Below are 13,614 nucleotides of genomic sequence, written 5' to 3'. Positions count from 1 at the left end.
GTCCCTCTTCATTACGTTGGTCCTGTCTGACCCTTCTCTTCCCCACCCGCTGTCTGCTGCCCAGTCATAGACCCTAATCCTCTGGTCTGCCCCTCATCATTACGTTGGTCCTGTCTGACCCTTCTCTCCCCCACCCGCTGTCTGCTGCCCAGTCATAGACCCTAATCCTCTGGTCTGCCCCTCATCATTACGTTGGTCCTGTCTGACCCTTCTCTCCCCCACCCGCTGTCTGCTGCCCAGTCATAGACCCTAATCCTCTGGTCTGCCCCTCATCATTACGTTGGTCCTGTCTGCCCCTCATCATTACGTTGGTCCTGTCTGACCCTTCTCTCCCCCACCCACTGTCTGCTGCCCAGTCATAGACCCTAATCCTCTAGTCTTTCCCTCATCATTACGTTGGTCCTGTCTGCCCCTCATCATTACGTTGGTCCTGTCTGACCCTTCTCTCCCCCACCCACTGTCTGCTGCCCAGTCATAGACCCTAATCCTCTGGTCTGCCCCTCATCATTACGTTGGTCCTGTCTGACCCTTCTCTTCCCCACCCGCTGTCTGCTGCCCAGTCATAGACCCTAATCCTCTGGTCTGCCCCTCATCATTACGTTGGTCCTGTCTGTCCCTTCTCTCCCCTACCCGCTGTCTGCTGCCCAGTCATAGACCCTAATCCTCTGGTCTGTCTCTCTTCATTACGTTGGTCCTGTCTGTCCCTCTTCATTACGTTGGTCCTGTCTGTCCCTCTTCATTATGTTGGTCCTGTCTGTCCCTCTTCATTACGTTGGTCCTGTCTGTCCCTTTTCATTACATTTATATCAACACGCCCACATAATCAGACTAAGCATTTCAATGGCAAAAGGAGGCACAAGGAAATAAAGTATTAAATATACATTTTTTATTGTCATGAAATAAACAGAGAGATGTATTAGACATACAGTGATGATTAAGAAATCAAATGAAAAAGACTACATGGGGGCTTTTAAACTAGAAAAGACCAGTTACTAATCAATCACCTTTAGAGATTAAAATAACCTACTCAATCCTCATCTTATCTCCATTCTACTGTCAATCAATACAGCCAATACAAACCACTGCTCCAGCTCTTACACAAGGCAGGCTGGAACAAGTCTTCTAATCTAGAACAACAGCCATCTGAACCCAGATTCCCCTACCAGCTGTGCTGGGCTGGATATGACAAGTGAGGAGTTATACAGGTGGGCCAGAGTTAGCCAGTCAGTCAGTCAGTCTGCTTGTCCACTGTCAGTGATGATGGATAGTGGGCTGGTTTGTTCATGGTCAGTCAGACTCGGGCCAGAGTTGGCCACTACTCCTGTCTGCCTGCTTGGGGAGTGGCAGGTTGGCAGGCAGCAGTGGTGTCTGAGCCTGGCCCACTCTGGTTCTCACTTCTCACAGCCTGTCAGTCCCCTGTGAGTGTTGACAGCCACAGCAGCAGGGCTGGTCTAGGTTGAATCCAGCTAGCTGCACTAGACAGACCATAATAACTAGTTGTTTCAGGATCCAGCTAGCTGCACTAGACAGGCCATAATAACTAGTTGTTTCAGGATCCAGCTAGCTGCACTAGACAGGCCATAATAACTAGTTGTTTCAGGATCCAGCCAGCTGCACTAGACAGCCCATAATAACTAGTTGTTCAGGATCCAGCTAGCTGCACTAGACAGCCCATAATAACACATTGTTCAGGATCCAGCTAGCTGCACTAGACAGGCCATAATAACTAGTTGTTCAGGATCCAGCTAGCTGCACTAGACAGACCATAATAACTAGTTGTTTCAGGATCCAGCTAGCTGCACTAGACAGACCATAATAACTAGTTGTTTCAGGATCCAGCTAGCTGCACTAGACAGACCATAATAACTAGTTGTTCAGGATCCAGCTAGCTGCACTAGACAGCCCATAATAACACATTGTTCAGGATCCAGCTAGCTGCACTAGACAGGCCATAATAACTAGTTGTTCAGGATCCAGCTAGCTGCACTAGACAGGCCATAATAACACATTGTTCAGGATCCAGCTAGCTGCACTAGACAGCCCATAATAACTAGTTGTTCAGGATCCAGCTAGCTGCACTAGACAGGCCATAATAACTAGTTGTTTCAGGATCCAGCTAGCTGCACTAGACAGGCCATAATAACTAGTTGTTCAGGATCCAGCTAGCTGCACTAGACAGGCCATAATAACTAGTTGTTCAGGATCCAGCTAGCTGCACTAGACAGGCCATAATAACTAGTTGTTTCAGGATCCAGCTAGCTGCACTAGACAGCCCATAATAACTAGTTGTTTCAGGATCCAGCTAGCTGCACTAGACAGCCCATAATAACTAGTTGTTCAGGATCCAGCTAGCTGCACTAGACAGGCCATAATAACACGTTGTTCAGGATCCAGCTAGCTGCACTAGACAGGCCATAATAACTAGTTGTTTCAGGATCCAGCTAGCTGCACTAGACAGCCCATAATAACTAGTTGTTTCAGGATCCAGCTAGCTGCACTAGACAGCCCATAATAACTAGTTGTTCAGGATCCAGCTAGCTGCACTAGACAGCCCATAATAACTAGTTGTTTCAGGATCCAGCTAGCTGCACTAGACAGGCCATAATAACTAGTTGTTCAGGATCCAGCTAGCTGCACTAGACAGCCCATAATAACTAGTTGTTTCAGGATCCAGCTAGCTGCACTAGACAGGCCATAATAACTAGTTGTTCAGGATCCAGCTAGCTGCACTAGACAGCCCATAATAACTAGTTGTTTCAGGATCCAGCTAGCTGCACTAGACAGGCCATAATAACTAGTTGTTCAGGATCCAGCTAGCTGCACTAGACAGCCCATAATAACTAGTTGTTTCAGGATCCAGCTAGCTGCACTAGACAGACCATAATAACTAGTTGTTCAGGATCCAGCTAGCTGCACTAGACAGACCATAATAACTAGTTGTTCAGGATCCAGCCAGCTGCACTAGACAGACCATAATAACACGTTGTTCAGGATCCAGCTAGCTGCACTAGACAGGCCATAATAACACGTTGTTCAGGATCCAGCTAGCTGCACTAGACAGGCCATAATAACTAGTTGTTTCAGGATCCAGCTAGCTGCACTAGACAGGCCATAATAACTAGTTGTTCAGGATCCAGCTAGCTGCACTAGACAGGCCATAATAACTAGTTGTTCAGGATCCAGCTAGCTGCACTAGACAGGCCATAATAACTAGTTGTTCAGGATCCAGCTAGTTGCACTAGACAGGCCATAATAACTAGTTGTTCAGGATCCAGCTAGCTGCACTAGACAGGCCATAATAACTAGTTGTTCAGGATCCAGCTAGCTGCACTAGACAGGCCATAATAACTAGTTGTTCAGGATCCAGCTAGCTGCACTAGACAGGCCATAATAACTAGTTGTTCAGGATCCAGCTAGCTGCACTAGACAGACCATAATAACTAGTTGTTCAGGATCCAGCTAGCTGCACTAGACAGACCATAATAACTAGTTGTTCAGGATCCAGCTAGCTGCACTAGACGGGCCATAATAACTAGTTGTTCAGGATCCAGCTAGCTGCACTAGACAGCCCATAATAACTAGTTCAGGATCCAGCTAGCTGCACTAGACAGGCCATAATAACTAGTTGTTCAGGATCCAGCTAGCTGCACTAGACAGGCCATAATAACTAGTTCAGGATCCAGCTAGCTGCACTAGACAGCCCATAATAACTAGTTGTTCAGGATCCAGCTAGCTGCACTAGACAGCCCATAATAACTAGTTCAGGATCCAGCTAGCTGCACTAGACAGGCCATAATAACACATTGTTCAGGATCCAGCTAGCTGCACTAGACAGGCCATAATAACTAGTTGTTCAGGATCCAGCTAGCTGCACTAGACGGGCCATAATAACTAGTTGTTCAGGATCCAGCTAGCTGCACTAGACAGCCCATAATAACTAGTTCAGGATCCAGCTAGCTGCACTAGACAGGCCATAATAACTAGTTGTTCAGGATCCAGCTAGCTGCACTAGACAGGCCATAATAACTAGTTGTTCAGGATCCAGCTAGCTGCACTAGACAGACCATAATAACTAGTTGTTCAGGATCCAGCTAGCTGCACTAGACAGACCATAATAACTAGTTGTTCAGGATCCAGCTAGCTGCACTAGACGGGCCATAATAACTAGTTGTTCAGGATCCAGCTAGCTGCACTAGACAGCCCATAATAACTAGTTCAGGATCCAGCTAGCTGCACTAGACAGGCCATAATAACTAGTTGTTCAGGATCCAGCTAGCTGCACTAGACAGGCCATAATAACTAGTTCAGGATCCAGCTAGCTGCACTAGACAGCCCATAATAACTAGTTGTTCAGGATCCAGCTAGCTGCACTAGACAGCCCATAATAACTAGTTCAGGATCCAGCTAGCTGCACTAGACAGGCCATAATAACTAGTTGTTCAGGATCCAGCTAGCTGCACTAGACAGGCCATAATAACTAGTTGTTCAGGATCCAGCTAGCTGCACTAGACAGGCCATAATAACTAGTTGTTCAGGATCCAGCTAGCTGCACTAGACAGGCCATAATAACTAGTTGTTCAGGATCCAGCTAGCTGCACTAGACAGCCCATAATAACTAGTTGTTCAGGATCCAGCTAGCTGCACTAGACAGGCCATAATAACTAGTTGTTCAGGATCCAGCTAGCTGCACTAGACAGGCCATAATAACTAGTTGTTCAGGATCCAGCTAGCTGCACTAGACAGGCCATAATAACTAGTTCAGGATCCAGCTAGCTGCACTAGACAGGCCATAATAACTAGTTGTTCAGGATCCAGCTAGCTGCACTAGACAGACCATAATAACTAGTTGTTCAGGATCCAGCTAGCTGCACTAGACAGGCCATAATAACTAGTTGTTCAGGATCCAGCTAGCTGCACTAGACAGGCCATAATAACTAGTTGTTCAGGATCCAGCTAGCTGCACTAGACAGGCCATAATAACTAGTTGTTCAGGATCCAGCTAGCTGCACTAGACAGCCCATAATAACTAGTTGTTTCAGGATCCAGCTAGCTGCACTAGACAGGCCATAATAACTAGTTGTTCAGGTTCCAGCTAGCTGCACTAGACAGGCCATAATAACTAGTTGTTCAGGATCCAGCTAGCTGCACTAGACAGACCATAATAACACGTTGTTCAGGATCCAGCTAGCTGCACTAGACAGGCCATAATAACTAGTTGTTCAGGATCCAGCTAGCTGCACTAGACAGGCCATAATAACTAGTTGTTCAGGATCCAGCTAGCTGCACTAGACAGGCCATAATAACTAGTTGTTTCAGGATCCAGCTAACTGCACTAGACAGGCCATAATAACTAGTTGTTCAGGATCCAGCTAGCTGCACTAGACAGACCATAATAACTAGTTGTTCAGGATCCAGCTAGCTGCACTAGACAGCCCATAATAACTAGTTGTTTCAGGATCCAGCTAGCTGCACTAGACAGCCCATAATAACTAGTTGTTCAGGATCCAGCTAGCTGCACTAGACAGGCCGTAATAACTAGTTGTTTCAGGATCCAGCTAGCTGCACTAGACAGGCCATAATAACTAGTTGTTCAGGATCCAGCTAGCTGCACTAGACAGACCATAATAACTAGTTGTTTCAGGATCCAGCTAGCTGCACTAGACAGGCCATAATAACACGTTGTTCAGGATCCAGCTAGCTGCTTCCTCTCTGCCTGTCCCCAGTGAGTGACAACAGCAACCTGTGAGGATGGTGAACTGTCCATCAATATAGCTGTGTTAGATGAGAAAGTAATAATTACCAGTCAGTAGTGATGGCTGGCAGTAGAGCTGGTTTGGTTAGGAGGTGAATTATCCACCAATATGTGTGACAGATGGGGCCTGTGCCTGCAGCCGCCCAGGAGCGATGTGACACGCCATTAATACTGTAACATCGTCCTCTCTCTCCACATGAGACACACCATTACTACTGTAGCAGTGTCTTCTCTCTGTGTGTGTGTGCAGTGTCTTCTCTCTGTGTGTGTGTGTGTGTGTGTGTGTGTGTGTGTGTGTGTGTGTGTGTGTGTGTGTGTGTGTGTGTGTGTGTGTGTGTGTGTGTGTGTGTGTGTGTGTGTGTGCACTGCTTTAAAGGCTACGGAGTTGCCCTCTACCTCTCTACCTCTGACCCTGATCTCATGCTGTTCCTCCTCTGTCCCCAGATGTGACGTTTGCTGCTAAGGGCTACTTTGATGCCTTGGTGAGGATGGGAGAGCTCGCCAGTGAGAGCCAGGGGTCCAAGGACATGGGTGAGTAGTAGTCTGTCAGGATGTTGTTGTGTCCTGCCCGTCCCCGGACCTAAAGGGCTATTCAATGCTTGTCTTAGTGTTTGTACTGTAAGTCAGTTTGTCCGTGTCTATCAGCTGCCACATATCTCTTTCCCTTCCCTGGACCTAAAGGGGCGGTTAACTGGGCTCTCCTGCTGGCCAACACACACACACTGTCACTTCCTGTGTTTGTGTCACAGTAATGTCAGGTATGTAGAGAGATGACCCAGTCTTTGTTTTCCACGCAGGCAGCATTGTGGGGTCACTCATACACTCTAAAAAGAAAAGCTTCCTGGAAGATCTTTTAGGGATTCCTCAAATTGAACTGTGGGGGAACCTCTCAGTTCTTCAAAGAACCCCCTTAATGGTTCCTCAAATAACCTTTTTGGGTCCTTTTTTTTTACCCACCACTATTATTAATATTATTAATATGCATATCAACAACAACAATAACAAAATATTTTAGTGTTTTATGATTTTAGTGGAAAAGCAGAATTCAAAAATGTAAATATGAGGTAAACTCCCAGCAGAGCTCCAAGTTCAATCAGTTTATCCTCTGGCATGTTAGTGTGTTGATATCCTTGGTATCCACAGCCAGAATGGTTTTTCAGTGCATGCTGACGGAACAGGTCTCCAGTTCTATTCACCAGAGGTGTAGGGAGGGTGAAGTCTGTGAAAACTAAAATATGAATTATACAGATGAGTAACAAAACGTGCACATGACCGTATTCAAACCTTGTTTTTTGTTGTAAATGTGAATGAAAACATTGTTCACTTTTGACTGGTTTTCATTCACACATCTTGTCCATAACGTAGAGACGTCTGGGATCTTCGTTGAAGAGGTCAGGGAGGAGGAAGATGACTGCTGCTAGAAGGTTTTACAGAAACCATTAATACATATGTGGTGATAATGTTATGCAAATCACATGTAGGTTATGTGACAAAAAGTGCCGACCAACACAGGGAGAAAGTGCCGACCAACACAGGGAGAAAGTGCCGACCAACACAGGGAGAAAGTGCCGACCAACACAGGGAGAAAGTGCCGACCAACACAGGGAGAAAGTGCCGACCAACACAGGGAGAAAGTGCCGACCAACACAGCCATTTGACAAATATGAAAAGATGGATGATGTCATCATAAAATGATATCAATTTAGATCAGACAAACTAGAGGTCGACCGAATATGATTTTTAACGCCGATACCGATGAATCGGGCATTTTATTTATTATTCATATATATTTTTCTAATAATGACAATTACAACAATACTGAATTAACATTTTTATTTTAACTTAATATAATAAATAAAAATCAATTTAGTCTCAAATAAATAATGAAATATGTTAAATTTGGTTTAAATAATGCAAAAACAGTGTTGGAGAAGAAAGTAAAAGTGCAATATGTGCCATGTAAGAAAGCTAACGTTTAAGTTCCTTGCTCAGAACATGAGAACATATGAAATCTGGTGGTTCCTTTTAACATGAGTCTTCAATATTCCCAGGTAAGAAGTTTTAGGTTGTAGTTATTATAGGACTATTTTTCTCTCTCTACCATTTGTATTTCATATACCTTTGACTATTGGATGTTCTTATAGGCACTTTAGTATTGCCAGCCTAATCTCAGGAGTTGATAGGCTTGAAGTCATAAACAGCGCTGAGCTGCTGGCAAACGCAGTAAAGTGCTGTTTGAATGAATGCTTACGAGTCTGCTGCTGCTGACCACCGCTCAGTCAGACTGCTCTATCAAATCATAGAGTTAATTATAACATAATAACACACAGAAATACCAGCCTTAGTTTCCAGATTTGACCATATTAATGACCTATCATCTCGAAAACAAAACATTTATTCTTTCAGTGAAATACGGAACCGTTCCGTATTTTATCTAACGGGTGGCATCCCTAAGTCTAAATATTGCTGTTACATTGTACAACCTTCAATGTTATGTCATAATTATGTAAAATTCTGGCAAATTAATTAAGGTCTTTGTTAGGAAGAAATGGTCTTCACACAGTTCTCAACGAGCCAGGCGGCCCAAACTGCTGCATATACCCTGACTCTCCTTGCAGAACGTAAGAGAAGTGACACAATTTCCCTCGTTAATATTGCCTGCTAACATGCAGTTCTTTTAACTAAACATGCAGGTTTAAAAATATACTTGTGTATTGATTTTAAGAAAGGCATTGATGTTTATGGTTAGGTACACATTGGTTCAACGACACTTGTTGGTTCAACGACGCTTGTTAAATCATCACCCGTTTGGAGAAGTAGGCTGTGATTCGATGCTAAATTAACAGGCACTGTATTGATTCTATGCAAAGCAGGACAAGCTAGTTAAACTAGTAATATCATCAACCATGTGTAGTTAACTAGTGATTATGTGAAGATTGATTGTTTTTTTATAAGATACATTTAATGCTAGCAAGCAATTTACCTTGGCTCCTTGCTGCACTCGTGTAACCGGTGGTCAGCCTGCCACGCAGTCTCCTCGTGGAGTGCAATGTAATCGGCCATAATCGGCATCCAAAAATGCAGATTACTGATTGTTATGAACTTGAAATCGACCCTAATTAATCGTCCATTCCGATTTAATCGGTCGACGTCTAATACAAGCAGAAACCCTTAACTGGACATTTGGTAAGATCTAACTTTTGACCAGGGCCCTATGGGTAGTGGGGTGCCATTTTGAACTCACACCTTGTCAAAGTGGAGGAGAGCTATGTATCATGTATGATGAGGATATAGAAGAGATGCAGAGAAGGAGAGAGAAAGAGCGAGAGGAGACGTCTTCTGCAAATTAGATTTCAAAAAGTCATTTCATTTTGTGACAGACAGCAGCTTGGTGGATTGGTTTCAGCTCAGAGGGGATGTATAGGTGTGTGTGTGTGTGTTTGTGTGCTTGCGTGCCTCCTTCCTTGTGTCCTGGTCCATTTATAAAGGTCTAAAGATCCACACGTTGACCAGAGCTGCTGCCCTCAGATACAATAGTTGCCGTGGCAACAGCTGGCGGTCCCGATGTTTTATCTCCACTCTGGGGACATCTGTCTCTGTGAAGACATCAGTCTCTGTGAAGACATCAGTGTCTGTGAAGACATCAGTCTCTGTGAAGACATCAGTGTCTGTGAAGACATCAGTCTCTGTGAAGACATCAGTGTCTGTGATAGGATTCTCCTCTCCTTGATCCATGACCAACAAGCTGTTGATTCTGACAGGTTTTCATGGCTCTGTTCTGTAGGGTGTAGTAGGACAGCTGTGGGGGTGTTCTGTAGTAGGACAGCTGTGGGGGTGTTCTGTAGTAGGACAGCTGTGGGGGTGTTCTGTAGTAGGACAGCTGTGGGGTGTTCTGTAGTAGGACAGCTGTGGGGTGTTCTGTAGTAGGACAGCTGTGGGGTGTTCTGTAGTAGGACAGCTGTGGGGTGTTCTGTAGTAGGACAGCTGTGGGGTGTTCTGTAGTAGGACAGCTGTGGGGTGTTCTGTAGTAGGACAGCTGTGGGGTGTTCTGTAGTAGGACAGCTGTGGGGTGTTCTGTAGTAGGACAGCTGTGGGGTGTTCTGTAGTAGGACAGCTGTGGGGTGTTCTGTAGTAGGACAGCTGTGGGGTGTTCTGTAGTAGGACAGCTGTGGGGTGTTCTGTAGTAGGACAGCTGTGGGGTGTTCTGTAGTAGGACAGCTGTGGGGTGTTCTGTAGTAGGACAGCTGTGGGGTGTTCTGTAGTAGGACAGCTGTGGGGGGTGTTCTGTAGTAGGACAGCTGTGGGGGGTGTTCTGTAGTAGGACAGCTGTGGGGGTGTTCTGTAGTAGGACAGCTGTGGGGTGTTCTGTAGTAGGACAGCTGTGGGGTGTTCTGTAGTAGGACAGCTGTGGGGTGTTCTGTAGTAGGACAGCTGTGGGGGTGTTCTGTAGTAGGACAGCTGTGGGGGTGTTCTGTAGTAGGACAGCTGTGGGGTGTTTTGTAGTAGGACAGCTGTGGGGTGTTCTGTAGTATGACAGCTGTGGGGTGTTCTGTAGTAGGACAGCTGTGGGGGTGTTCTGTAGTAGGACAGCTGTGGGGTGTTCTGTAGTAGGACAGCTGTGGGGGTGTTCTGTAGTAGGACAGCTGTGGGGTGTTCTGTAGTAGGACAGCTGTGGGGTGTTCTGTAGTAGGACAGCTGTGGGGTGTTCTGTAGTAGGACAGCTGTGGGGTGTTTTGTAGTAGGACAGCTGTGGGGTGTTTTGTAATAGGACAGCTGTGGGGTGTTTTGTAATAGGACAGCTGTGGGGTGTTTTGTAATAGGACAGCTGTGGGGTGTTTTGTAATAGGACAGCTGTGGGGTGTTTTGTAGTAGGACAGCTGTGGGGTGTTTTGTAGTAGGACAGCTGTGGGGTGTTTTGTAGTAGGACAGCTGTGGGGTGTTTTGTAGTAGGACAACTGGGGGGGGGGTTCTGTAGTAGGACAACTGGGGGGGGGGTTCTGTAGTAGGACAGCTGTGGGGTGTTTTGTAGTAGGACAGCTGTGGGGTGTTTTGTAGTAGGACAGCTGTGGGGTGTTTTGTAGTAGGACAGCTGTGGGGTGTTTTGTAGTAGGACAGCTGTGGGGTGTTCTGTAGTAGGACAGCTGTGGGGTGTTCTGTAGTAGGACAGCTGTGGGGTGTTCTGTAGTAGGACAGCTGTGGGGTGTTTTGTAGTAGGACAGCTGTGGGGTGTTTTGTAGTAGGACAGCTGGGGGGGGGGGGGTTCTGTCAGGTGTAGTAGGACAGCTGTGGGGGTGTTCTGTAGTAGGACAGCTGTGGGGGTGTTCTGTAGTAGGACAGCTGTGGGGTGTTCTGTAGTAGGACAGCTGTGGGGTGTTTTGTAGTAGGACAGCTGTGGGGTGTTTTGTAATAGGACAGCTGTGGGGTGTTTTGTAGTAGGACAGCTGTGGGGTGTTTTGTAGTAGGACAGCTGTGGGGTGTTCTGTAGTAGGACAGCTGTGGGGTGTTCTGTAGTAGGACAGCTGTGGGGTGTTCTGTAGTAGGACAGCTGTGGGGTGTTCTGTAGTAGGACAGCTGTGGGGTGTTCTGTAGTAGGACAGCTGTGGGGTGTTCTGTAGTAGGACAGCTGTGGGGTGTTCTGTAGTAGGACAGCTGTGGGGTGTTTTGTAGTAGGACAGCTGTGGGGTGTTTTGTAGTAGGACAGCTGGGGGGGGGGGGGGGGTTCTGTCAGGTGTAGTAGGACAGCTGTGGGGGTGTTCTGTAGTAGGACAGCTGTGGGGGTGTTCTGTAGTAGGACAGCTGTGGGGTGTTCTGTAGTAGGACAGCTGTGGGGTGTTCTGTAGTAGGACAGCTGTGGGGTGTTTTGTAGTAGGACAGCTGGGGGGGGGGGGGAGGGTCTGTAGTAGGAAAGCTGTGGGGTGTTCTGTAGTAGGACAGCTGTGGGGTGTTCTGTAGTAGGACAGCTGTGGGGTGTTCTGTAGTAGGACAGCTGGGGGGGGGGGAGGGGTCTGTCAGGTGTAGTAGGACAGCTGTGGGGTGTTTTGTAGTAGGACAGCTGGGGGGGGGGGGGTTCTGTCAGGTGTAGTAGGACAGCTGTGGGGTGTTCTGTAGTAGGACAGCTGGGGGGGGTGTTCTGTAGTAGGACAGCTGTGGGGTGTTCTGTAGTAGGACAGCTGTGGGGTGTTCTGTAGTAGGACAGCTGTGGGGTGTTCTGTAGTAGGACAGCTGTGGGGTGTTCTGTAGTAGGACAGCTGTGGGGTGTTCTGTAGTAGGACAGCTGTGGGTGTTCTGTAGTAGGACAGCTGTGGGGTGTTTTGTAGTAGGACAGCTGGGGGGGGGGGGGGGGGTTCTGTCAGGTGTAGTAGGACAGCTGTGGGGTGTTCTGTAGTAGGACAGCTGGGGGGGGGGGGGTTCTGTAGTAGGACAGCTGGGGGGGGTGTTCTGTAGTAGGACAGCTGGGGGGGGTGTTCTGTATTAGGACAGCTGTGGGGTGTTCTGTAGTAGGACAGCTGTGGGGTGTTCTGTAGTAGGACAGCTGTGGGGTGTTCTGTAGTAGGACAGCTGTGGGGTGTTCTGTAGTAGGACAGCTGTGGGGTGTTCTGTAGTAGGACAGCTGTGGGGTGTTCTGTAGTAGGACAGCTGTGGGGTGTTCTGTAGTAGGACAGCTGTGGGGTGTTCTGTAGTAGGACAGCTGTGGGGTGTTCTGTAGTAGGACAGCTGTGGGGTGTTTTGTAGTAGGACAGCTGTGGGGTGTTTTGTAGTAGGACAGCTGTGGGGTGTTTTGTAGTAGGACAGCTGTGGGGTGTTCTGTAGTAGGACAGCTGTGGGGTGTTCTGTAGTAGGACAGCTGTGGGGTGTTCTGTAGTAGGACAGCTGTGGGGTGTTTTGTAGTAGGACAGCTGTGGGGTGTTTTGTAGTAGGACAGCTGGGGGGGGGGGGGGGGGGGGTTCTGTCAGGTGTAGTAGGACAGCTGTGGGGTGTTCTGTAGTAGGACAGCTGTGGGGTGTTTTGTAGTAGGACAGCTGTGGGGTGTTTTGTAGTAGGACAGCTGGGGGGGGGGGGGGGGGGGGGGTTCTGTAGTAGGACAGCTGTGGGGTGTTCTGTAGTAGGACAGCTGTGGGGTGTTCTGTAGTAGGACAGCTGTGGGGTGTTTTGTAGTAGGACAGCTGGGGGGGGGGGGGGGGGGGGGGGGTTCTGTCAGGTGTAGTAGGACAGCTGGGGGGGTGTTCTGTAGTAGGACAGCTGGGGGGGGGGGGGTTCTGTAGTAGGACAGCTGTGGGGTGTTCTGTAGTAGGACAGCTGTGGGGTGTTCTGTAGTAGGACAGCTGTGGGGTGTTCTGTAGTAGGACAGCTGGGGGGGGGAGGGGTCTGTCAGGTGTAGTAGGACAGCTGTGGGGTGTTTTGTAGTAGGACAGCTGGGGGGGGGGGGGGTTCTGTCAGGTGTAGTAGGACAGCTGTGGGGTGTTCTGTAGTAGGACAGCTGGGGGGGTGTTCTGTAGTAGGACAGCTGGGGGGGTGTTCTGTAGTAGGACAGCTGGGGGGGTGTTCTGTAGTAGGACAGCTGGGGGGGTGTTCTGTAGTAGGACAGCTGGGGGGGGGGGGGTTCTGTCAGGTGTAGTAGGACAGCTGTGGGGTGTTCTGTAGTAGGACAGCTGGGGGGGTGTTCTGTAGTAGGACAGCTGGGGGGGTGTTCTGTAGTAGGACAGCTGGGGGGGTGTTCTGTAGTAGGACAGCTGGGGGGGTGTTCTGTAGTAGGACAGCTGGGGGGTGTTCTGTAGTAGGACAGCTGTGGGGTGTTCTGTAGTAGGACAGCTGTGGGGTGTTCTGTAGTAGGACAGCTGTGGGGTGTTCTGTAGTAGGACAGC

General features: G+C 47.9%; 2 protein-coding genes across 9 annotated transcripts in view; one reads left to right on the top strand and one right to left on the bottom strand.

The window, feature by feature from the left end:
• LOC120043725 (gastrula zinc finger protein XlCGF57.1-like) overlaps nucleotides 1-13,614 on the bottom strand; it is a 714,153-nt gene that overhangs the window by 562,486 nt on the left and 138,053 nt on the right. The gene's annotated exons all lie outside the window — the stretch shown is intronic.
• The window catches only part of LOC120043715 (brain-specific angiogenesis inhibitor 1-associated protein 2-like), a 146,755-nt gene that overhangs the window by 57,694 nt on the left and 75,447 nt on the right, over nucleotides 1-13,614 (top strand). For all 8 annotated transcript variants that reach the window (XR_005476501.1, XM_038988273.1, XM_038988269.1 and 5 more), the window contains exon 3: nucleotides 6,197-6,283. Coding sequence is in view for 7 of the 8 variants with exons in the window: in XM_038988273.1 (XP_038844201.1) it covers nucleotides 6,197-6,283 (87 nt within the window). In the remaining variant the exon portion in view is untranslated. The remainder of the gene's footprint in view (nucleotides 1-6,196; nucleotides 6,284-13,614) is intronic.

This window comes from Salvelinus namaycush, chromosome 3 (genome assembly GCF_016432855.1).
Source record: "Salvelinus namaycush isolate Seneca chromosome 3, SaNama_1.0, whole genome shotgun sequence".
Lineage (NCBI taxonomy): Eukaryota > Metazoa > Chordata > Actinopteri > Salmoniformes > Salmonidae > Salvelinus > Salvelinus namaycush.
The sequence above is the reverse complement of the archived record's forward strand: the minus strand, read 5'-3'. Positions and strand labels throughout refer to the sequence as shown.